Source organism: Centropristis striata, chromosome 11 (assembly GCF_030273125.1).
Source record: "Centropristis striata isolate RG_2023a ecotype Rhode Island chromosome 11, C.striata_1.0, whole genome shotgun sequence".
Lineage (NCBI taxonomy): Eukaryota > Metazoa > Chordata > Actinopteri > Perciformes > Serranidae > Centropristis > Centropristis striata.
Genome location: NC_081527.1, coordinates 37,473,068 through 37,496,968, shown reverse-complemented (window position 1 = coordinate 37,496,968; position 23,901 = coordinate 37,473,068). Strand labels below are relative to the sequence as shown.

The 23,901-nt window shown below is 36.3% G+C and overlaps 2 protein-coding genes and 1 non-coding gene across 3 annotated transcripts in view; all 3 read left to right on the top strand.

The window, feature by feature from the left end:
- Positions 1-4,906: 4,906 nt before the first annotated feature.
- On the top strand, positions 4,907-10,869 carry ccr12a (chemokine (C-C motif) receptor 12a). The gene is made up of 2 exons (XM_059343969.1): positions 4,907-5,004; positions 9,629-10,869. The coding sequence occupies exon 2, from the start codon at positions 9,643-9,645 to the stop codon at positions 10,723-10,725; it is 1,083 nt and encodes a 360-aa protein (XP_059199952.1). The 5' UTR covers positions 4,907-5,004; positions 9,629-9,642; the 3' UTR covers positions 10,726-10,869.
- Positions 10,870-15,508: 4,639 nt separating this feature from the next.
- On the top strand, positions 15,509-15,695 carry LOC131981144 (U2 spliceosomal RNA). Its single transcript, XR_009395277.1, has one exon. It is a non-coding gene; the product is annotated as a U2 spliceosomal RNA (small nuclear RNA).
- A 3,832-nt stretch (positions 15,696-19,527) lies between these two features.
- Positions 19,528-23,901, top strand: part of cntnap2b (contactin associated protein 2b) — a 36,456-nt gene continuing 32,082 nt past the window's right edge. The window contains exon 1 of the mRNA XM_059343954.1: positions 19,528-19,888. Coding sequence (XP_059199937.1) covers positions 19,804-19,888 — 85 coding nt within the window. The 5' untranslated portion in view covers positions 19,528-19,803. The remainder of the gene's footprint in view (positions 19,889-23,901) is intronic.

Here is a 23,901-nt window from a genome sequence, read left to right as displayed (position 1 = left end):
CATGAAATATTTTGACGTTTTGTAAAATATTTTTGCAGTGTACCTTCACGGCCACTGTACAAAAAAAAGTTTTTTTTAATGTACACTACCGGTCGAAAGTTTTAGAACACCCCAATTTTTCCAGTTTTTTATTGAAATTCAAGCAGTTCAAGTCAAATGAACAGCTTGAAAGGGTCCAAAGGTAAGTGGTGAACTGCCAGAGGTAAATAAACAAAGGTAAGCTGAACCAAAACTGAAAAATAATGTACATTTCAGAATTATACAAGTAGGCCTTTTTCAGGGAACAAGAAATGGGTTAACAACTTAACTCTATGGAGTCTTGGGCTATTTTGTCCATTTTTTAATTCTTTTCATGTCTTTGTAAGTCATTTTGTGTCTTTTTTTGGTCATTTTGTGTCTTTTTTTAGTAATTTTGTGTCTATTGGTGTCTTTTTTTGTCATTTTGTGTCTTTTTTTGGTCATTTTGTGTCTTTTTTTAGTCCTTTAGTCCAACATAAAATGTGATTTTGAATCTTTTTTTTACTTTCAAAACACTATCATGCTCAATAAAGAATTTTAAATGTTGCAAATGTGCATTCATTTCAGAGTACACTGAGACATTAAACTGCATCATTTTCATTTTCACCATCAAGTTGGTGTGTTCTAAAACTTTTGACCAGTAGTGTATATTTATGTTGAAAATGTCATTATTTATGTACGGGAAAACAGAAAATTTAGGCCACAGGCAGGCCTGGAATTGCGTCATGTTAGGGGCAAGGCCACTTGGCCTTTTGTGTTGTCAATTTTTTTGACGGCACAAAGGCCAAAAGCCAGGGCACCAAGGCCATAAAATATAACAATGATTTTATGTTCACTTCCATAATAAATTTAATTGAAGGACTAGTAATGACGCTTCTGAAGAAGATTGGAGTCTCAGTTGAAACTGTCAAACAGGTAAAGAAATATCTCGTGTTTCACAGCCGGGAAATACCGTATTATAGAATCTTTTTTATCCAATACTGTGTCATTTTTAATTGCAGCAGCCAGCCAGTGTGGAAAAATAGCTGGCTAGATTTTTTTTTTTTCCATAAAAGCCCAAATTTGGTGCCTCTCACACATTCTAATGCCACTATTCCATCAAATACACTGATCTTAATCATTGCATATTTTGAGAACTGTTGTAAAGAAGAATAAGGGTTCATGTATATTTTATTTAAGGCATCTTATTTTGACAGTCTTCTTGTAAATTCTGTGGTCGATTCTGTTAACACACTGTGCTCTTATTTTGAAAGCTGCATGAATCATCATGAACATCATAAATGTGTTCTATGTGGTCCACTTGGTCTGTGGTATATCCCCCATAATTTTCCTTTAAAGATTACTGGGTCTGGGGTTTTCTTATGGGTTAAAAATGATGAGCGAAGAAACAGCGACAATATGAATTTAAATATATAAGTATTTTCAGTATTTTTCATAAAAGCCCCAACATCACCACTGATGATGAATGTCATCAAAAGACGTCTTTTTTCTCAAAAGACGCAGGTGTCAAAGCTGTGTTGACAGGAAAGAGGCAGACTAGAAAACTGAAAAACCACCAGGTGGTTTTGGTCTGTGGCCTCGATGCCACAGACCAAGTGGACCACATAGAACACATTTATGATGTACTACACCTAAATGTCAAAGATCTGTGATGTGACATAAACATTACATTGGCCGTTTATGGTATTTGTGTTCATAATATTTCTTGTTTTAAAATAAATAAACTAGACATTTTCTGCTTACAGAAACACAAATTTGACTTTTTCTTTGCATCTCCACAACATATGTCAAAATTGAGACATTAATAATGCTGTTTAACAACAAATTATCACAAATTTTCAGATTTGTTTTTAAGTAACAAATTAATAATAAATAAAAAAAAACAAATAACCATTTGCCTTTTTGTTTGCATCTCCATAACATATATCAAAATTGTGACAGGAAATATATACACTCTATTAATGGGTTAGACTTGTTAAATGGGTTTAATCTTAGATTCTAGATCAGGGGTCTCAAACTCAAATTACCTGGGGGCCGCTGAAGGCAGTATTAAAATGACCCAAAAAGACACAAAATTACTAAAAAAAGACACAAAATTACTAAAAAAAGACATATAATGACCAAAAAAAGACACAAAATGACAAAAAAAAAGACACAAAATTACTGAAAAAACACTAAATTACTTTAAAAAGACACAAAATGACAAAAAAGACACAAAATTACAAAAAAATACACAAATTAAATAAAAAAAATACACAGAATGACCAAAAAAGACACACAATTTTTCAAAAAATACACAAAATTATTTTAAAAATACACAAAATTACCCCCAAAAAAGACACAAAATTACCAAAAAGAGTAATTGAAGGGACCTTCCACACACAACACGGTAAAGGGCCATTCATATAAAACTCACCTTAAACTTTCATATCAAGGTGGGGGCCACAAAATATCGTCACAAGGGCCGCAATTGGCCCGCGGGCCGCCAGTTTGAGACCCATGTTCTAGATGATTTAAAGTGTTTGTTACAAGGGTGTCACCATAGGTTCTTATGGGTTAAATCTCCCGGTAGCAGTGGTGGTTCTACACAGGGGCCTCCAGGGGCCACAGCCCCTGTGAAGAAGCCCTTGGCCCCTGTTGTGGCCCCTGTGTCAAATTAATATTAAAATGATCAATTTATAACGACGAACAACGGAACAATTCTTACCTATATTGGGTTCAAACAATACCTCATTGTACACAAAAGGAACCCAGCATGTGTACACTGTAAAATAGTTTAATTGTGCAATAAAAGCTTGTGTATTAAGAAAAAAAAAGATCATTCTCACTGTACTGCACTTTCAAAATAAAATAAAAAGTAATTGTGCACAAAACTGAGAAATTTCATTGTTGTACAAAAATAACTGTTATTGTTGGTGTGTCTCATTGTTTCAATCAGTGTATTTGTATCTTCCAAATATACTTAAATTTGATTTTTAAATAAGCTAAAATAAGCTAGTATCCTTCAAATTCCTTTCTTGACATTGGGATACAGCCTGTGACTGTTTTGAATAACTTCCTGTCGCTAAACGCATGCAGCTTTCAAAATAAGAGCGCAGTGTGTTAACAGAATCGACCACAGAATTTACAAGAAGACTGTCAAAATAAGATGCCTTAAATAAAATATACATGAAAACTTATTCTTCTTTACAACAGTTCTTAAAATATGCCATGATTAAGATCAGTGTATTTGATGGAATAGTGGCATTAGAATGTGTGAGAGGCACAAAATTTGGGCTTTTATGAAAAAAACAAAAACAACAATACCTCATGGTACACAAAAGGCCAGCGTGGCATCGAGGCCACCGTGGCCGCAGGGCAGATATGTTTTTCGAGGTCACGAGGCCAAATTGCCTGGTGAAATTGCTGCCCTGGCCACAGGTGACAATTGGAAACATAAAAGAGGAATGGAAGATATTATTGTAAGCAGGGCCTGAAGTAAACTTTTTTGGCCAGCAGCCACTGTGGCAGGTGGATTTTGAAATCCACCTGCCACAGTGGTTTTTTACCAGCCAAAATGTTTTTGTGCCTAAAATAAAGGTGAAAGATAAGAATGGTTCTTGAACTTGTACAGAATACACATTAAAGTGCTGTTGAATTATCAACCAACTTAATCTCATTCATGACTAGACCTAGATCAGTAGTTCTCAACCTTTTTGAGTCGCGACCCCCAATTTAACATGCTTGTTGTCCGTGACCCCCTCTCACTGAACACAATCTCACATGCACAGTTCAGATCACCCAAAAAAGAAACAAAATGACCACCAAAAGACCCAAAATGACTAAAAAAAGACACAAATTGACCAAAAAATACACAAAATAACCAAAAAACACACAAAATGACAAAAAAAGCCACAAAGTAATCAAAAATAGACACAAAATGACAAAAAATACACAAAATTACCAAAAATATGACAAAAAAAGGCACAAATTGACCACAAAATGATTTAAAAAAGGCACAAAATGACCAAAAAAAAGACACAATATTACCAAAAAAGGCACAAAATGACCACAAACTGATAAAAAAAGACACAAAATGACCAAAAAAAAGACACAAAATAACAAAAAAAGACGCAAAATGATAAAAAAAAAGACACAAAATGACCAAAAAAGGTACATAATGACCACAAACTGATAAAAAAGACACAAAGTGACCAAAAAAAGGAAACAAAATTACCAAAAAAAGACACAAAATTACCAAAAAAAAGACACAAAATTACAAAATAGTTAAAGTGTTCATGTGTTAATGTCTTTTGGTCACTTAATGCCTTTTTTTGTCATTTTGTGTTGTTTTTTTGTCATTTTGTGTCTTTTTTGGTCATTTTGTGTCAATTTCTGATCATTTTGTGTCTTTTTTTTTTTTTGTAATTTTGTGTCTTTTTTTGTAGTTTTGTGTTTTTTTAGGCATGTTGTGTTTTTTTTGGTCATGTTGTGTCTTTTTTGGTCATTTTGTGTCTTTTTTTGATCATTTTGTTTTCTTTTTTTGTCATTTTGTGTCTTTTTTATCATTTTGTGGTCAATTTGTGTCTTTTTTGGTCATTTGTTTCCTTTTTTGGTCATTTTGTGTCTTTTTTTGTAATTTTGTGTCTTTTTTGGTCATTTTGTGTCTTTTTTGGTAATTTGTTTCCTTTTTTGTCATTTTGTGTCTTTTTTGGTCATTTTGTTTCCTTTTTTTGGCTTTTTCAGGCTTTAACACTTCATACATTTAAATGTGCATGTGACAGTTGCTCATGGTGAACCTCAAACTTGTTGTGAAATATTCTCAATTTAATAGTGATGGCTTTATGCCACACACACGCACACACACACACACACACACACACACACACACACACACACACACAGGACTGCCACTTTTTCACTATTACTGTTGAGCTCAGTTCGCTGCAGTTATCCTTCAGCATCACTACCTACTTCCTCTTACTGCAGTCCTGCATAGCTGCACTGGTGAGTTAATGAATTAATATATTTATATATATATATATATATACATATATATGCATATTTAGATGGTAAATTGTACTTTGAAATGGGCATGTTTATGAAATGGTAAGGATAAAGATAAAGTGTCTCTTTATGTGGTTGTTTTTAATCAGATCACTAGAAGTAAGTTAAATATTGAACTGAAATACTGAAATTACTCATTAGGTAGAAATTCATCTGTGATAGCAGTTGTAGTGACAAGTCATAATCTGATTCAAACTCATTTAAAAGGCTTATGAACCAATGCAAAGCTGCAGAAATGCACGTTTCTACACTGTAAAAAAAAGATAAACAATAGCTACTCAATAAAATTGAGGCAACAGATTGCACATAATATTATTAATTAAATCTAACTATGTCACAAGTTGAGTTAATAACTGAACAGGAAGTGCCTGTCATTTAAAAACGGACTAATTCTATTGTGTTGGATTCATTCAAAATTCTCTTGATTTAGAATTACAAACACATAAAGATTATATTTAATGTGATCAAAATAAGTAGATTCTATCTCAAACATTTTTATATTAAAGTTACTTAAACAACTGCCTCAAAATCAAGGACGCATTTATATTTAATGCATTTGATCAAATATATTAAGTAAAATGAAATGACTACAGAATAATTTATTACAGTGTATGTGATGTAAGAAGTCTATCCATACTGTTGGTCTTTATGAATAATTATAAAAGTCATGATGATGATTATTTTATGTAAAACAGACAAATCTGCTGAGTACTTAATAAGACAAGCCCTAACTAGACACACTAGTGATGATTGTACACAATACAAAAAATATATATTTCTTTGAGTCTTAACATAGAATCTTTCTTCTTAGTTTAAAATCACTCAACTAACTACAGTTTTCAAGAATAGAAAACGGATTAAATCTTTATTTTTTAGTATAAAACCTGATGAGTGTTTATTCTGATGGGTTGTCAAATAATATCAATAAATAAAATGATGATGCAACCTGATGTGAGATGATGCAACCTGATGTGAGTTTAAACAGAAACCTTTAATTAGGTTTCACAGAGAATATTTAAAACAGATGGTCATGTATGAAACCAAATGTACATCTACTTTGTAACTTACAAATCTAGAATATATTAGCTAACCAGAGTCTCGCTGACAGCTATCACAAAAGAAAAAACAGAACAAAATCTCATCATGTGTCAGTATAATTTATCCATGTGTTAAATATTATTTATCATATGTTCACAATAGCATTGTGCAAGAACATTTGAAGGCTGAAACTACTTTAAGGTTTCCTGTAACTGAGTGATAGAGATCTTAAAGTAAGACTTGAGGGTTAGTTATTGCAGATAGAGTTTGATAAAGTACACGTATATTGTGCTGATATGCTCACATTCATGATTCAGGGGTGACTAAGGCGATGTTGTGTAATTTGTTGCTTCCAGTGTGTCTTAATCATAAGGCACAGAGAAAGCAGAGACTGCTATTTACATTCCTTTTAAAGCTGTAGATCAGAGACAACATCAGCCTGGTGACCTTTAAATATTCATTGAAAATAAATGTCATCCAGTGGCTGATTTTTATCACTGTGGGCTCAAACAGCACACACTTTTGGACACAATTTACACAAGCTCTGCTATCATATCATGCTATCATACTTTGGGCCTGACGCCATGTTTTTACCTCAGCCCTTTGAGCAAGATCTACTGTAGCCTTTGCTGATTTTTTTTCAGATCTGGGTAGGACACATTCCACCCCAAACACATAGACAAGGTTCAGCATATAGATGCAGAACAGCAAAAAAACAAGTATTTCTCAACATTTGTTTTTAGAAATGAAAACTAGGGAGCAGCACTTGTGCTATGTTAGAAAAATTGCATGAGTAAACCTTCAAAATTGAATTATCTGACACCAACAGGAAAATACCTCACCAATTATTTCTGCCTAGTCTTTGATGGGGAAATGATGAGCTGGAGACGTCCGAGTTCTCAGTTTAACGTAGTTTTATTACAATACGTCAAGAAATGTGAATTACAGAGCTCTGGGATTCACTTTAGGAAGGTCACCTGGGCAAAACAATCACTGCTACCCAGGACAAGGCCATGTGACCTGCTAACAAACTTGTTATGACGAACATATTGCCTTATTATGTTCTACAGAAATATAACAAGAGCCCAACTATTCTTCAATATCTACATGTTCTTTTAAAGTTTAAAAAATATAAGACAGACAATACTATTTTTTGTGATTATAGAATCTTAATTAGTTTAAGCAAATGGAATATATGTAATTAAAGTAATCATAGTTTTCTACATCAATATTAACACACAAACACAATCAATGTATCAAAATCATATTACCTGATTAATATAAATGCATAGAGATAGACATTATCAAGGTTTAGTGAATTACGCATGCATAGCGACCTGTGATGACTGTTGGGAGAAAAATCACAAAGAGGAAAAAGAGAGGACAGTAACATTTCATTTTCAACAAGTATAATATTCAAATTATTCTAACAGCTACTTTACAATACTTATCATGTCTGGATGCAAAAAAAACACAAAAAAACCTTAAATGCGTTGAGCTGTGTGACTCATTTCTGGGAACAAGTCTGACACACCAGTTAAGAGAACTTGTACTGCTCAATCAGCAGTTTCCCTTCTCTGTTTTGAGCGAGTAACAACAAGGTGATGGAGCATGCATCATCATTCATTGGACTGTCAGTTATTTCATAACACTACTACGTACTTGTATCTTTTGAACTGTTACTCTCTGGGAATTTATGTTGTTTGGACCCTTTTTAGCTTTACTCATAGCAGCAGCTGCTCTTACCAATCTAAAAGTAATGTGTTATCAATAATATACAGCATAGTATAATAATAATAATAATAATAACTAGAAAATTTCCTCTGGGGAAATTTTGAAAGGGCCACGGGGGCTACTGCCGGTGTGTGTACACTATGATGAGATTCTTCAGAGATTTCAAACTATGCCCTTTAACCTCTAAATGTGTGTGTGTGTGTGTGAGTGTGAGAGAGAAACATGTATGTGGAGGAGTGTGCGCGCATACGCGCGCATTTGTGTGTGTGTGTGTGTGTGTGTAGCAAAAATTGCATAAAGTTACCTGTGTGTGTGTGTAATTAAAATCACATAAAGTTACCTGTGTGGGTGTGTAATTAAAATCGCATAAAGTTACCTGTGTGGGTGTGTGTGTGTAGCGAAAATCGCATAAAGTTACCTGTGTGTGTAATTAAAATCACAAAGTTACCTGTGTGTGTGTGTGTGCGTGTTTGAAGCATGTGTATGCATGTGTGAGGAGTGTGCACACTTACGCGCATGTGTGTGTGTATCTGTAACTGTAATCACATCAAAGATCAAAGCAATCAACTGAATTAACTGACACCTGTTAAAGTTCCGAAAGAGTGACAGCAGCCAGAGGTGGACAGACTGGAATTTCTGGCCTCCAACAGAAAGCATTTTTGGCATTTTTGACCATAATACCTATCATTGATCCGACTTCACTTTGAGCGTCCTGAGTTCTTCCTGAACCTCTACATATGTTTGTTTTTTCAGAAAAATGAAAAAATAGCTTTGTTAGAGCGATCTAAAAAAACTGTTCCATATCCCTTTTTCAAATATCTGACTGCGTTTTTAATATGGGAGCCAATGAGGCTGTTGGTGGTGTTGGTGGATCATCTGTGCGTCCTACGCCCAAACTATAACTCTGACAGCTTTACCAGAGGATTGTGAGTGAGAAGACAAATTTTCCTACATTTCTATGTATAAATTATTTCTGTAGAGTGAAATTTGCGGCCTGGAGCGCAGTTTTCTAATTTATTTTTTGACAGTTTCTTCTCTCCCTCTACACTCTGGCGATGATGTCACACACTGTGACACGAACATTCCGTGCAATACACACCCATTATAATCTCAGAATCTCTCCAAAAATGATCATGGTCATTGAACAGGGATTGATAAAAAACTATATGACCTATCGAAACGTGGATTAATACACCAATACACAAGACTTGTGTCTACTGTTTAACGTTTAAATGGAGTCTCTAGGTGAAATTATGCCAGAGAAGTAGACGTTTAAAAATCTCCAATGATTGTTCTTTTTCGCTCACGTTTTGATATATAATTTGTTTTGATGTATAATTTGTCAAATTATACATCAAAACAAATTATATATCAAAACTAGTAGCGGGACGAAATTGCGTCCGCAAGAGGAATAAGAAGAAATCCACAGTATAACAGTAGTGCAGCACTGGTCCCTACAGATATTGCTGTACGGGACCAGTGCTCGGTGCGATTGCCCCGAGGCCCTAATAATAATTCATTTTATTTAACAGGGCGCCTTTCAAGGCACTCAAGGTCGCCTTACAGCATGGAAAAAAAAAAAAGAATGTTTCATGGAAGTGTTCAGTAAAGACATGAAATATTATAATTGGTTGTGTGGTATTAGGCACATTGTGTTTTTCTATGTGGGACTTAGATGCCGATCAGATCACATTTTATGACAAAGTAATGCAGAAAAAATGAGGTAATTTCAAATGATTAACATACTCTTTCTTGCTACTGTAGACTAACATAGATCTTCCATGTCTCCCAGGTCAAACCTCAGCCATGAGCGATGATGACAACTATGCGTTGTTCAAGGAACTTTATTATGATACCATCAACATGACTGACTCAAGTTATGTGGTCAGTGACAAAGTCATGCTCTGTGCCAAGGAGGCTGTCAACAAGTTTGGTGAAAAATTCATCCCAGCGTTTTACTATGCCAATTTCCTCCTGAGTTACCTCGGCAACGGGCTCGTCCTCCTCATCATCTTCAAGTATGAGAAACTCACCACAGTGACAAACATCTTCCTCCTGAATCTGGTCCTCTCCAACCTCCTCTTCGCCTCCAGCCTCCCCTTCTGGGCAACATACCATCTGTATGAGTGGATTTTCGGCATTGCTCTGTGTAAGATGGTCAGCGCTGCCTACTTCATCGGCTTCTACAGCTCCATCCTCTTCCTCACCCTCATGACATTTGACCGATACCTTGCAGTGGTGCATGCAGTGGCAGCTGCTAAGAGCAGAAAAAAGGCATATGCTGTCATTGCATCAGTGGTAGTTTGGTGCATCAGTATTGTGGCAAGTATTAAAGAGCTGGTTCTCCAAAATGTGTGGGAGAGTCCCCTTAATGGATGGATATGTGAGGAGTCAGGGTACGAGGAGAGCACCATGGAGCAATGGCGTCTGCTTAGTTATTACCAGCAATTCCTGGTCTTCTTCCTCCTCCCTCTGTTCATGGTGATGTACTGCTACATCAGCATCACTGTCCGCATCCTGTCCACCCGCATGAAGGAGAAGTGCCGTGCAATCAAGCTCATATTTGTCATCATCTTCACATTCTTTGGCTGCTGGACGCCCTACAACATCGTCATCCTCCTTCGAGCTATTCAGATCTCCAGCCCCAGTGAGAACGGTGACCCGTGTGCTGTTACAGAACGCTTGGACTATGCGCTGTATGTGACCCGGAACATAGCCTACCTGTACTGTTGCATCAGCCCAATGTTTTACACGTTCGTGGGAAAGAAGTTCCAGAGCCACTTCAGAAGGCTGATTGCGAAGAGGATCCCCTGTCTGAAGAGACACATGAGTCTCAGCAGCCAGAGCACCAGGAGCACCTCACAGAGGACGCCGCACTCTGAGTACTAGCTAGATCAGCTGTTCTCAACCCCAATAGGGGTCGCGAGATGATTTCTGGGGGTCGCCAAATCATTTTGGAAGTCAGCTCTGTCTCCACTGTGTTAAAGTGTTCATGTGTTAATGTGTTTTAGTCTTTTTGGTCACTTTTTTGTGTCTTTTTTTTAATCATTTTGTGGTCAATTTGTGTCTTTTTTGGTCATTTTGGTCATTTTGTTTCCTTTTTTGGTCATTTTGTTTCTTTTTTTTGGTCATTTTGTGTCTTTTTTGGTCATTTTGTGTCTTTTCTGGTCATTTTGTGGTCAATTTGTGTCTTTTTTGGTCATTTTGTGTCTTTTTTGGTCATTTTGGTCATTTTGTTTCCTTTTTTTGGTCATTTTGTGTCTTTTTTGGTCATTTTGTGTCTTTTCTGGTCATTTTGTGGTCAATTTGTGTCTTTTTTGGTCATTTTGTGTCTTTTTTGGTCATTTTGGTCATTTTGTTTCCTTTTTTTGGTCATTTTGTTTCTTTTTTTTGGTCATTTTGTGTCTTTTTTGGTCATTCTGTGTCTTTTCTGGTCATTTTGTGTCTTTTTTAATCATTTTGTGGTCAATTTGTGTCTTTTTTGGTCATTTTGTGCCTTTTTTGGTCATTTTGTTTCCTTTTTGGGTCATTTTGTGTCTTTTTTTGGTCATTTTGTGTCTTTTTTGGTCATTTTGTGTCTTTTCTGATCATTTTGTGGTCAATTTGTGTCTTTTTTGGTCATTTTGGTCATTTTGTTTCCTGTTTTTGGTCATTTTGTGTCTTTTTTGGTCATTTTGTGTCTTTTCTGGTCATTTTGTGTCTTTTTTAATCATTTTGTGGTCAATTTGTGTCTTTTTTGGTCATTTTGGTCATTTTTTTTCCTTTTTTGGGTCATTTTGTGTCTTTTTTTGGTCATCTTGTGTCTTTTTTGGTCATTTTGTGTCTTTTCTGGTCATTTTGTGTCTTTTTTGGTCATTTTGTGTCTTTTTTGGTCATTTTGTTTCCTTTTTTGGGTCATTTTGTGTCTTTTTTTGGTCATTTTGTGTCTTTTTTGGTCATTTTGTGTCTTTTCTGGTCAATTTGTGTCTTTTTTGGTCATTTTGTGTCTTTTCTGGTCATTTTGTGTCTTTTTTGGTCATTTTGTGTCTTTTTTGGTCATTTTGTTTCCTTTTTTGGGTCATTTTGTGTCTTTTTTTGGTCATTTTGTGTCTTTTCTGGTCATTTTGTGTCTTTTTTGATCATTTTGTGGTCAATTTGTGTCTTTTTTGGTCATTTTGTTTCCTTTTTTTGTGATTTTATTTCTTTTTTGGGTGATCTGAACTGTGCGTGTGAAATTCTGTTCAGTGAGCGGGGGTCGCGAACAACATGCATGTTAAATTGGGGTTCGCGACTCAAAAAGGTTGAGAACTAGATGAAGAGATGGTCAGACAACCAGGCAGACTTAAGATAAGACAGCCTGTAGAGTTCACTTTAGTCTGATCTCTTATCCTTGCCTTACGGCTGCAGTAAGTCTTGCCTATATATTTCATAGACAGAGAGGCAAAGGAGCTTACTCGATTTACTTGTTGCCAGACTCCTTTACAGTCTAAAAAGCTCAGTTACAAACGATCAAATCTTCTTTTATCATTACCTTAATGAGATAAGTTTATCAGTTTCAAGACTGCACAGCTATGGACTCCCTAACATCTACTTCTTACATTAAAATTGTTAACTTTCATCAACCTTTATCATCCAAAGCATGCATTGTATTTGTGTTTCTTAAGAAAGCCTTTGTAGGGAACATGCCCCAACTTGGGGAGTCAAAAAGATGTAGCAAACATAGTGGTTACAAATAAAAGTATTAATAAATACTTAACTTGTGATTATGCCTCATCAAGCAAATAAAGGGATATCTAGAGAAAATGAGTAAACAGGATGGACAATATGATGTTAGGGTTTCAAAAGTGGGTTAAGATGGATATCAGGATTGTTAACAATGATTGTAAATAATTATTAATTTTAATAAAATATGATTTAACTTGATTTATTCAAATCACCTCAAAATGGGTCACCATTCTTTAAAAAATAGAGAAAAGATTTTGCCAATTTACCTAAATCAGTCTCATAAAGTTACTAAACTATCAATTTGGAGCACAGATTAATAATTAACATAATAATTATAATCAAATGGCCAGATTCATATTTAGTAGTGGTTGAAGGAATTTGGAAATTCTTTTCGTAGAAGAGGTTGGCAAATCATGCATTCATATGCAACAACAAAAAGGACAGCGTTTATATTCCAAAAGAACATTTATTCTAAAATCAGAGCAAAACGAACAAAATGCACAATATCTAATCTAACAGACTGTTTACAGTGAAAATGTGGGACAATGAGATAATGTCTATGCATGTGAAGAAATGGCCGCCCAGGGTTAGGTTAGGGCAGACAAAGAAGCAGGTAAAATCAAAATGAAACAAAAAAAAGAACATGCTAACTCTCAATTAATGAATGAAAGTGTTTGTTTAAAGGCCAATTTCAAGTGTACTGTATGTGAGTTATTGTAGTAGATCCAAAATGAATGTGTTAGTAAGTAAAGGCCTGGTTTCTGTGTAAACAAAACTAAAATTCAATTTCAAATGGCGTGGCTAGATAAAATCACAACTGTAGTACTTAACAACACACATCAGATCAAAAACCACTGATTAAAGTTTAACAACTTGTTCTTGCTTCTTCTATCTGATCTAGCCGAGAACGTTACCACTGAGTCCGGAGGTGAAAGGGGAAGCAGAAATCCTTTTGGTGAAGAATTAGTTCCCTATTGGGTTTCGGTATTTGAACAACTGCTATTCTAAATGTGCCCAAATCCCCTGAAAAGACCAAAACTAACAATGTGTTAGTCTGTCCCTCACTTTTTATGGCTCCTTACTCTCACAATGGACCTCAGGCCCAATAAATACATCTTTACAAAACAAGTCAAATACATTTTTAAGGCGTATTATTTTGTATAAACTGTCATTTTAAGTGAGCGGTATTTATACATTTGCCCTCTACTAGGTTTTGTCCAGGAACATTACATTTAACAGGAGTGAAAGCCCAATGAAGCACATAGAAAATATTTTTTTAAAGTTGCCATCTTGAGGAAAAAAATGTAAATAGTTTCTGTGTGTTGTTGAATCATTTAATGCAGCAGTTTTTAGACCTGCTCTTGATCTAGTTGTGATTTTTAGTGCCCTAATATATCTATAAAGCAAGAAGCGTGTGTGTGTGTGTGTGTGTGTGTGTGTGTGTGTGTGTGTGTCAAGGTTATAATAGTTTGGGATTTCTCATTAGTTTTAGTTTTAATTTCGTTGTGAATTTTTGTCTTCAAATTCAGTTAGTTTTAGTTAGTTTTTAGAGTGAGTTTGCTAGTTTTAGTTTATTTTTTATTTTTTGAAAAGGCTTAGTTTTAGTTTAGCTTTTATTAGTTTTAGTGTTAGTTTTAGTTTTTTTGTAATGGGTATGTGCCTTCATTTCCTTTGGTTTATCATCTCAGCCCCAATAAGGTTATTAACTCTTACAGTTCTGGGTGTTTTGTGTTTTGGTTCTAGTGTAAACATCCCAGTCTCAGTAAACATATTCACCATGTGTTGCATGTTCAAATAGAAACACTGAATTATGAATGAAAAAAGTAGACAAAGACGAAAACTAAGGACATTTTCACTATAATTTTAGTTAGTTTTAGTTAGTTTTGTAACCACACAATACAGTTTCAGTTAGTTATCGTTTTTGAAAAAACTCTTGTTTTTATTTTTATTTCAGTTAACGAAAATGTTTTTTCAATTTTAGTTTTCGTTATTTTGTTCGTTTTCGTTAACTATAATAACCTTGGTGTGTGTGTGTGTGTGTGTGTGTGTGTGTGTGTGTCTAGGGCATATCTCGCTGACGGTTAGTCAGACTGAACTTGAACATGGTGCAAAGGTGTGCATCTTCGATTTTGAAGATTTTCTAATTCATTTTTCAAAATATAATTATTTACGTAGGACGTATTGCAGCATTGCACTGTTTCCGATCGGACGCCTTTTAGTGTAGCTCCGCCCCATTGTGTGATAGGCCTACACCTGGTCAGTAACACAATTCACTCTGGATTTACACGCCTTAAAGTGTGCTTAAAAGTCAGATTTTCCAACAATATTTGAATAGTTTCCAGCGAATATCAATGTGCAATGTGTATGTGCTGGATGGTGTGCTTACCTTATAAAAAGTAAGTGTTGCAGACGTTGTAGTGTTGCTTATAATGTACGAATACATACTTCCTACAGGCACTGCAGTAGTATTGTTGATTCAATGTTGCATGTGTGGTGTATTTAACACATCATGTCCAATTACTTTGAAATTAACTGTATCTTAACCCTCCAATAAAGATGCCAATCGATTCCCTGTAATCGCTGTCACTTTGTGAGTTTTTTTTCTCTCTCTCAAATTCTAATAAATGACTGTTTCCCTTTTCTGAGAGAACATCTGCTCTGGTGAAGTTTCCTGTCAGCTAAGCACATTTCTCAGTAAAGAAGTGAGCAGCCGTGTGCACCAGCAGTGCGATTAAAAAAAGGCTTTATGGGCGTCCTGGTGGCACACCTGGTAGAGCGCATATAACACGGAGACATAAGCTGTGTCCCAATGTCAAGGATCCTTCCTTGGTAGGATCCTTCCTTCAGAGTCGCGTCCTCCGAAGGCAAGGCAAGAGTCCTTCCTTTGACTGGTGTAATGCACAAATGGGACAGCCTTCGGAGTGTGCAGCTGTGCATCATTGCGTAATTGGACGTCCTGCTTAACTTCAGCGCCGCTCTCGGCCCTTTGGCTAAGATCAAGTGTAGTATCTGTTCTTATCAGTTTAATAAAAAATAAATAAATAAATTCAGCGCCGCAATTTCAAAATCAGTTCACGACATGAATGTGTCTCTGGCATCAGCACTCTGACACATATTTGTGAAAATGGAAGAAGATGCTTTAAGGTTGAATCTCCACGATTTATCAAGTAAAAACCATAAAGTGGATTAAACCTGAATATTTCACTGATCCTGGCTGAATTCGGCCGCTACTTAATGTCATGAATGCAGCGGCGCATAATTCATCATGGAAATATATTCTGTGATTTTTTATTTTTTTATTATTTATTATATTATAAATAACAATAACGGATAATAGCGGACTTTCGGTCCCTGTAAACACAATAAAGAAATGTATAACTTTCTGAATGGCATAGTTGCACATAGTACATCATCATCGGACACATATAAATTAATAAACAATAACTTTAGCGACTGAGACGGCATTAATTAACTTAACCGGCAATGTATCAAGATGACGTTTATTATCTTTAGACAAATATTCTGGCATTTGTTTATGTTTATGTTTTTGCTTGACTTTGAACACACGTTTTGTAAGTTATGTGACAACATTCAGTGTAAACTGTAAATAGCCTACATATTTAAATGCATATTGCGCCGCTAGCGTCGCTGTTTCTACGCTCGCCATTTTTAAATCTCCCGGTAGACCGGTGTGCGCAATGCTTTATGGGTAATGGGAGCGCAAGGAGGATACACACATGCATCCTTGCAATTTGGGCAGAAGAAGGACTCTGTCCTCCGGAGCATCCTCGACATTGGGACAGTCCTTCGGCGGATGTCGATGACGTGGCATCCTTCAAATCCAGCCGTTTGAGCATCCTTCCTTGACTGTGGGACACAGCCATAGTCCTCGAGAGTGGGCAGCCCGGGTTCGAGTTACGACTTGGTGCACTTTCCCACTGTCTCTGTAAAAAATATCGGTAACACTTTCTATGAAGACTACATCTATAGTGCATTATGAGCGCATTCATAGTGAATTATAATGCTCATTATAATCAATCATAATGCATTATGACTGCATTCATAAACACATATAAAGCTTCATGATGCACTATATCAACAGTTATAAACATAGCTTATAATGACTTATAAATCCAAGTGTCTTATGAGTGCTCTTGACTGGTTATAAACTACAGGCTGACTGATGAGGCTTATAATACATTACAACTACTCATAACCCTCTATACACACACCTCAACAATCAATTGTTATAAGGACTCATAGGATGCCATAAGTATAAATAAATGATCAATGTATGCTTTAAGTAAAGTGAGGTTCATATAGACGCATCTATAATGCAGCATAGCTAATCATGATGTTTCATTGTTAGCTATACTGCATTATAGATGCGTCTATATTTATAACTGTTGATATAGTGCATCATGAAGCTTTATATGTGTTTATGAGTGCAGTCATAATGCATTATGATTGATTATAATGAGCATTATAATTCACTATGAATGCGCTCATAATGCACTATAGATGTAGTCTTCATAGAAAGTGTTACCAAAATATCTTTAAAAAAACAAAACTTTATGGTATATAGAGTCGGAGTCTAAGTTATTGCCAGATACGTCTGGGTTCAGAAGGCTACCCTGAGGCATTTACCAGGGAATCAACAAGGCAGGTGAGTCAGAGGCAGGCAGGGTCGGCAACAGGTAATCAGTCCGCAGAAAAATGCTGCATAGTCATCAGTGGCGGTTCTACACAGGGGCCTACAGGGGCCACTGCCCCTGTGAAGAAGCCCTTGGCCCCTGCTGTGGCCCCTGTGTCAAATTAATAATAAAATGATCAATTTATAACGATGAACGACGGAACAATTCTTACCCATTTTTTGTTCAAACAAATCTCATTGTACACAAAAGGAACCCAGAATGTGTACATTGTATAATAGTTTAATTGTGTAATAAAAGCTAAATATAAAGATCATTCTCACTGTACTGCACTTTCAAAATAAAATAAAAAGTAATTGTGCACAAAAAGGAGAAATGTCATGTCATTGTCATACAGAAATAACTGTTAATGTTGGTAAGTCTCATCAATGTAGATCTTCCAAATATGAGACTTTTTGCTAAAATAAAGGTTTTGAATGCTTAAATATAATTTTTGACGATTTTTAATGTGCCCCTCTGATTAAACACTGGCCCCTCCTTGGTCCCCACAGTAAAACTGGTCTAGAACCGCCACTGATAGTCATGCATGAACGCAATGAAGATCCGGCAAACAGTGAGTGTGTGGCAGGAGATTACAGTGGTGTGAAAAGTGTTGGCCTCCTTCCTCATTTCTTATTTTATTGCATGTTTGTCACACTTAAATGTTTCAGATCATCAAACAAAATGTAAATATTACTCAAAGATAACACATGTGAACACAAAATGCATTCTTTAAATGAAGGTTTTATTATTAACCCATTGAGGCCTAAAACGCCTGTAAAACCTCTGGACGATTTTAAAATCAGCCCCTAAAACCTGAAGTTTTTCTGTAAATTCAACAGAAGTTTCAACTCTTCCTACTAAATAATAGATTTTTCAGCCTCTGTAGCAGATAGAAATGAAATTCAAAAAGTATTTGAGAGCTTATACAAATACTACAAAACGACGTATCCGCTTTCCAGGCTTCAATGGGTTAAGCATTCAAAACCTATACTTTAGCTAAAAGTCTCATATTTGGAAGAACTACATTGATTGAAGCAATGAGACTTGTTATTTTTGTACGACAATGACATTTCTCATTTTTGTGCACAATTACTTTTTTTTTATTTTGTAAGTGCAGTACAGTAAGAATGATCTTTAAACTATTATACAATAGACACATTCTGGGTTCCTTTTGTGTACAATGAGATATTGTTTGAACAAAAAATAGGTAAGAATTGTTCCGTCGTTCATCGTTATAAATTTATCATTGTATTATTAATTTGACACAGGGGCCACAGCAGGGGCCAAGGGCTTCTTCACAGGGGCAGTGGCCCCTGGAGGCCCCTGTGTAGAACCACCACTGTAAGAAACACATAATTGTCAGTGCACTCTGCTGGGGCCAGTTCATCGCTGCTTGCAGCTTTAATTTATCTTGTTTTAAGAGTTAACTTCTTATTTTAAGCATTCAACATGTTATTTCTAGAATAATATTCTTAATTTAAGAAATCTTGTCAAGTGAAATTATCTGTCCACGCAGCAAGGCAAGGCAAGTTTATTTGTATAGCACAATTCAACACAAGGTAATTCAAAGTGCTTTACATACACATTAAAAACAGCAAGACACAATTGAAAACAGTAAAAACAGTCAATTAAAACAGGGAAATAGAAATAAAAACATAAATAGGATAAAATAAGATACAGCAGGATAAAAAAAAGAGATAAAATAATAAAAAGCACAAGTCAGCAAGATAATTTCCCTCAGATTTAGTGTTTTTATCTTGGTTTTAGACACACCTTTTTCGCAGTGTGTCTTTGACTTAATTTTTTTTGTTTTGATTTTGTATTTTGATTAATCATTTTTTGTTTGAATTTGGAAAAAGTGTTGTTTGAACATTTTCCCCCAAATCTACATACATATCTTACACATATTTTAATTTTGTATCCTATTATTTTTGCTTGTTCACTGTTTTTGATGATGTTCTGTTATTTTTGTTTTAACTGTTGTATTGCCTCCGTGATAATGTACTTTGTAAAGCACCTTGTAACCCTGGTTTTGAAAGGTGCTATAGAAATATAGTAATAAATAAATAAATAAATAAATAAATATTCCGCTGATGAAAAACACTGAGCTCCGTGTCCTGAGCTTTCTTTTCTCCTGTGTTCCCTCCTGGGACCTCCGCACCTTCTGCTCCCCCCCCCCCCCGTCTCCTCCTCATCCCAGAGCCCCTATACTGTGGTATGGATCGGACCGTACCAAGTGCGGGAGAAAGTGGGGGTGTGTTGATTAGTCCGGCAGCTCAGCGGTTGGACAGCTCCCGTGTGTCTGTTTGTCTGTCTGACCATGCACCTGGAGCGCGAGGCCCAGCCCGCAGCACTACCGGGTTCTGTTGCTAGGCTCGTGCCGCTGGTTGCTAGCCAAAGCCCGCCGCTACCACAGGACGCACGAGACAACAGCCGTTAGTTTTTCGCCTTCACAGCTAATAAAGAAAGAAAGCGGCGACGGAGGATCGGCGGAACAACGGAGGGAACACCGGACTGAGACCCGCCACGAGCCGTTTTATTGTCTCCCTGCGTGGATTTTTATGTGAAGATGTCTCGTCTGACCGTGTTGTTGTTGTTGCCGCCAGTCCTATGTAGCATTATAAGCACCTCCGGCGCTGCATCCTCAGCATCCCGTAAGTAGCTGTAATACACGCACATATATAGGCCACACACACACACACACACACACACACACACACACACACACACACACACACACACCATACACACACACGTCTTCATGTAGTTGTTTTTGAGGAGCCCAACACACACATTTCAGGGTTTGGCATCCCTGTTAGGACCTTCCCTGAAATTCATATAGATGATTAATTAAGGCCTTTACAGGCTATCCTAGCATTTTCTTTGTGAGGACCGGGCAGAATGTCCTTACAACTACAAATAGTCCTCACAATGTTGGTGTCCTGCCAAGGCTGGCCCTCACAACTATATAAAGACAAGCACACACACACACACACACACACACACACACACGTCTTCATGTAGTTGTGAGGGCCACGGTCGTTGAGTTGTTTTTGAGGAGCCCAACACACACATTTCAGGGTTTGGCATCTCTGTTAGGACCTTCCCTGAAATTCATACAGATGATTAATTAAGGCCTTTACAGGCTATCCTAGCATTTTCTTTGTGAGGACCAGGCAAAAATGTCCTTACAACTACAAATGTCCTCACAATGTTGGTGTCCTGCCAAGGCTTGCCCTCACAACTGTATAAAGACAAGCACACACACACACACACTAATTTGGTGGCTTGCTCTTGCTGGGGCCAGGCTGCTGTGCAGCCAGGGATCTGGACTGGAACCAGGACTTCGTATGAATCTAGCAGAGCAGAGACAGCCAGTCTGGGGATCATCATCACATATTCTGTGATGCTGAATCAAAAACATGACCCTTACAGAGCAACATGAATGAATCTGCCATATAGGCCTAAACCATGAAGCATAGTGCAAAACAATCAATTGTGCTGCAAGTATCAACATATAAACTTCAGTTGTACAGATTAAAAACGAAGGGATTTGTAAACCCATCCACTGACAGGTGTTCATGGGTGCTACACACACTGTAAACAATTGTCTTGTAAATTAACAGTAGAATACTGGCAGCAGGGTTGCCAGTATTCTACTGTTAATTTTACATTTCCTCTACTGTTATTTACTTTACAGTATGTTACTGTGATAAAACCACATACTGAATTACAGTAAAATCCTGCATTTCATTGATTTTTACAGTAGACTAAAACACAGTATAGTGCTGAAGCTAGTTGCAATATTGTTGCAGTATACAATGCAGTCATTTTTTGTAAATAGAGCATATTACTGTCTGAAAGCCAATTACTATGAATTAAGCGCTGTCTTCACTGTAACCTTAGTCATTTTAATAAACCATATACTGAATGAGTTAGTGAGTAAAATACAGCCATTAAAATGTGGACAAGAAGAGACATATATTTTATGGGAAACGACAAGCTACCTACAAATATTGCCCAGAATGCATTGTTTTCTACAGTATAATACCTTTTTAATGGAAAACAGTATGTTACTGTCACAATTTGGCTGTTTTCTTACAGCAATTTGTTACAGTGCACATGTGACCAGAAATAGAAGTAGCTTCTGATACTTTGTTGGGTGACATTTTTAACCATTATACCCAAGAAAAGGGCTGATTGTCTCAAACTCATTACTCGGAGCGTTGTAAGATGGATGTGTGATTTTTGTGTGATACCGTGAGAATTACCTTGCTGTCTTGAAAGGTAATGCATAATGTGAAATGACTAATGAAAAACTGATGTCTACAGTTTAGGACCAATGGGAGTGTGTGCTGATGGGTATAATCTTCTCTGCCTGGAAGCAGCATAGTAAAAAGTTAGATGACTTCATCAAAGACTTCAGATGGATCCTGATAGTTTGACTCTGGCGGAACTATTAAGCAAGCAATGGCGCCGGATTTGGCGATTTTCTAACCATTTAGGCATCTTAAATATGGATTATTTATGTTAAAATAGCTTGGGTCAGTATTCTTTCCTGGCTCATAATTATGTTTTTAATCAACCTACCAATACTGCAGAAGGCTACGCCAATAGTAAGCTTTCAGATGAAAGATTACAGTCATGTCTGTATTTTTACGGCTGTGAAATTTACAAATGTGTAGGATATTAATATCCTAAAAAAAATACAAGGTTATTGATGACTCGGCAGTCCCTGGGGCTAGGCCTGTCCATATCTATCCATAACAATCACAATAAACAATAGTATTGTTGATGTTTTAGGACCATTTTATGCCACTGATATAATGATATTAGAGCATAATAATCCAAGAACATCCTTTTCCACAGCAAGTCTTAAATCTCAAGAATATTTAACATTGGAATTGAAATGTTCAAAAGAAATATTAAAATATCCTAGATAACTTAAACATAAATAAATAAATAAACTACAATCAAAATTTATTGTTTAATAAACATTATTCATTTAATAAGCTTATTAATTAAAGCTTAATCATTTTTTCAATATTACAGTGTAAGTCAGGTCTCGTCAGAATTTTTTTCTTCAAGTCTCAGGTAAAACTAATAACATATCAAATACATTTTCCCAAGTATGCTCTCTGTTATAGATAGTTAGATAGATCATGATGCGTTTAAGTAATTTAAGTGACAAGTTTGGTTTTAAGTAGTTATTTAAATCTATAAAACGGAGATGTAATGTTGAGATTGAGAGCTCTTACTGTACTCTGATTGGGGTTTTGCTTGGGAACTCTATGCCATGGCTCACCTGGATGCAGGCTTGAAATGATGTCACAGGTGCAAGATGGCATTAGCTGTATCAGGGATATTTGGGCTTAACTTTTTCTATAATGGGAAGGAAGTGGAGACACATCTTCTATTCATGAGATAGTTAATGAGACAGACAGACAGACAGACAGTCAGAGAGAGACTGAGGCAGACAGAGAAAGTGAGACAGATGGTCATCACCAAACATGGACGTTCTGTTGAACAAACACCTGGAGGTTGGAGCCGAGGGTGCTATGGAGTAGACATGTTTGGCAAGAGCTCCAGAAACTTCGATCTAAAACCTATTTTTTGTGCACTTTTTGTGTACTCATCAAACCCACTGACTCATACCTGGTTAGAAGAGAACAGTATGAAAGGAAGAGGGAAGAAAACTTGCAATTCCATCTCTTCGGAAGGCTTGACAGCCCATTCCGGAGCAGAATTCTTGGGAATGACTGCAAATCTCGACCCATCACAGTGAGATTTCACTACTTGGCGGTTGCAGATCATGTGCTGAAACTGGCTAGAGGGAGCTCTGGACTATGATATGACAACTTTCCAGTGTTCATCTACCTGGGCCTCTCGGCTGATATCCTTCAAAAACATCAACAATTTACTACCATCAGGAAGAAGTGCAAGGCTCGGAGGATATGGTATGAATTTTGTTACCCAGCTAAGTTCATTATCATGGCTGGAGACTGCACTGAGACTTTTGATTCTCTGGTGGAAGCTAGCAAGTGTCTAACAGAGAGAGTAGTGGACTGGGAGCTTTACAGCCTCCTACTGCTTTAGTTTATGGCATTTTCTTGTTTGATGAGTATCACTGCTATTTAACGTGTGAGGTTTCCTTTGAATTTACTGAACATAATGTTACCACAAGTTTTTTCGTATTAGGAGCATTTTGGTTTTGTTGTTCCTTTTTTCCCCGACAGCACAGACTAGGGCTTTTAACCACGAGCATGATTTTGTGGCATTTAATTCACTAAAACGCTATAAAAATGGACCCAACATGATTCCAGTGGGGACTGACATTGATTAGAATGAATTCCTATTTGATCCCTGAGAGTAAAAACACATCCAAAACGTCATCCATTGTGTGGAAGCATTTCGGGTTCAAGGCAAGTCACACAAAACAAGAACAGGTCATATGCAAAGAGTGCCGAGTTATTGTTTTATTTATTTGTATTTATTCTTTAAGGAGATGTGCTGATTTTTGGTGAATGAGACCAATTTTATTTTAATCCACATATTTTTTACATTAGTAGGAAAATAGCACAATATGGATGCGAAAACAGTTATAATAATATGATAATAAAATTAGTTTCTGTTAAGTCAAAAAAATAATCCTGATCATTATTCATGA

Bases quoted from the DNA above. Each gene is read 5' to 3' on its own strand.
- ccr12a (XM_059343969.1), top strand. From the start codon at position 9,643: ATGAGCGATGATGACAACTATGCGTTGTTCAAGGAACTTTATTATGAT.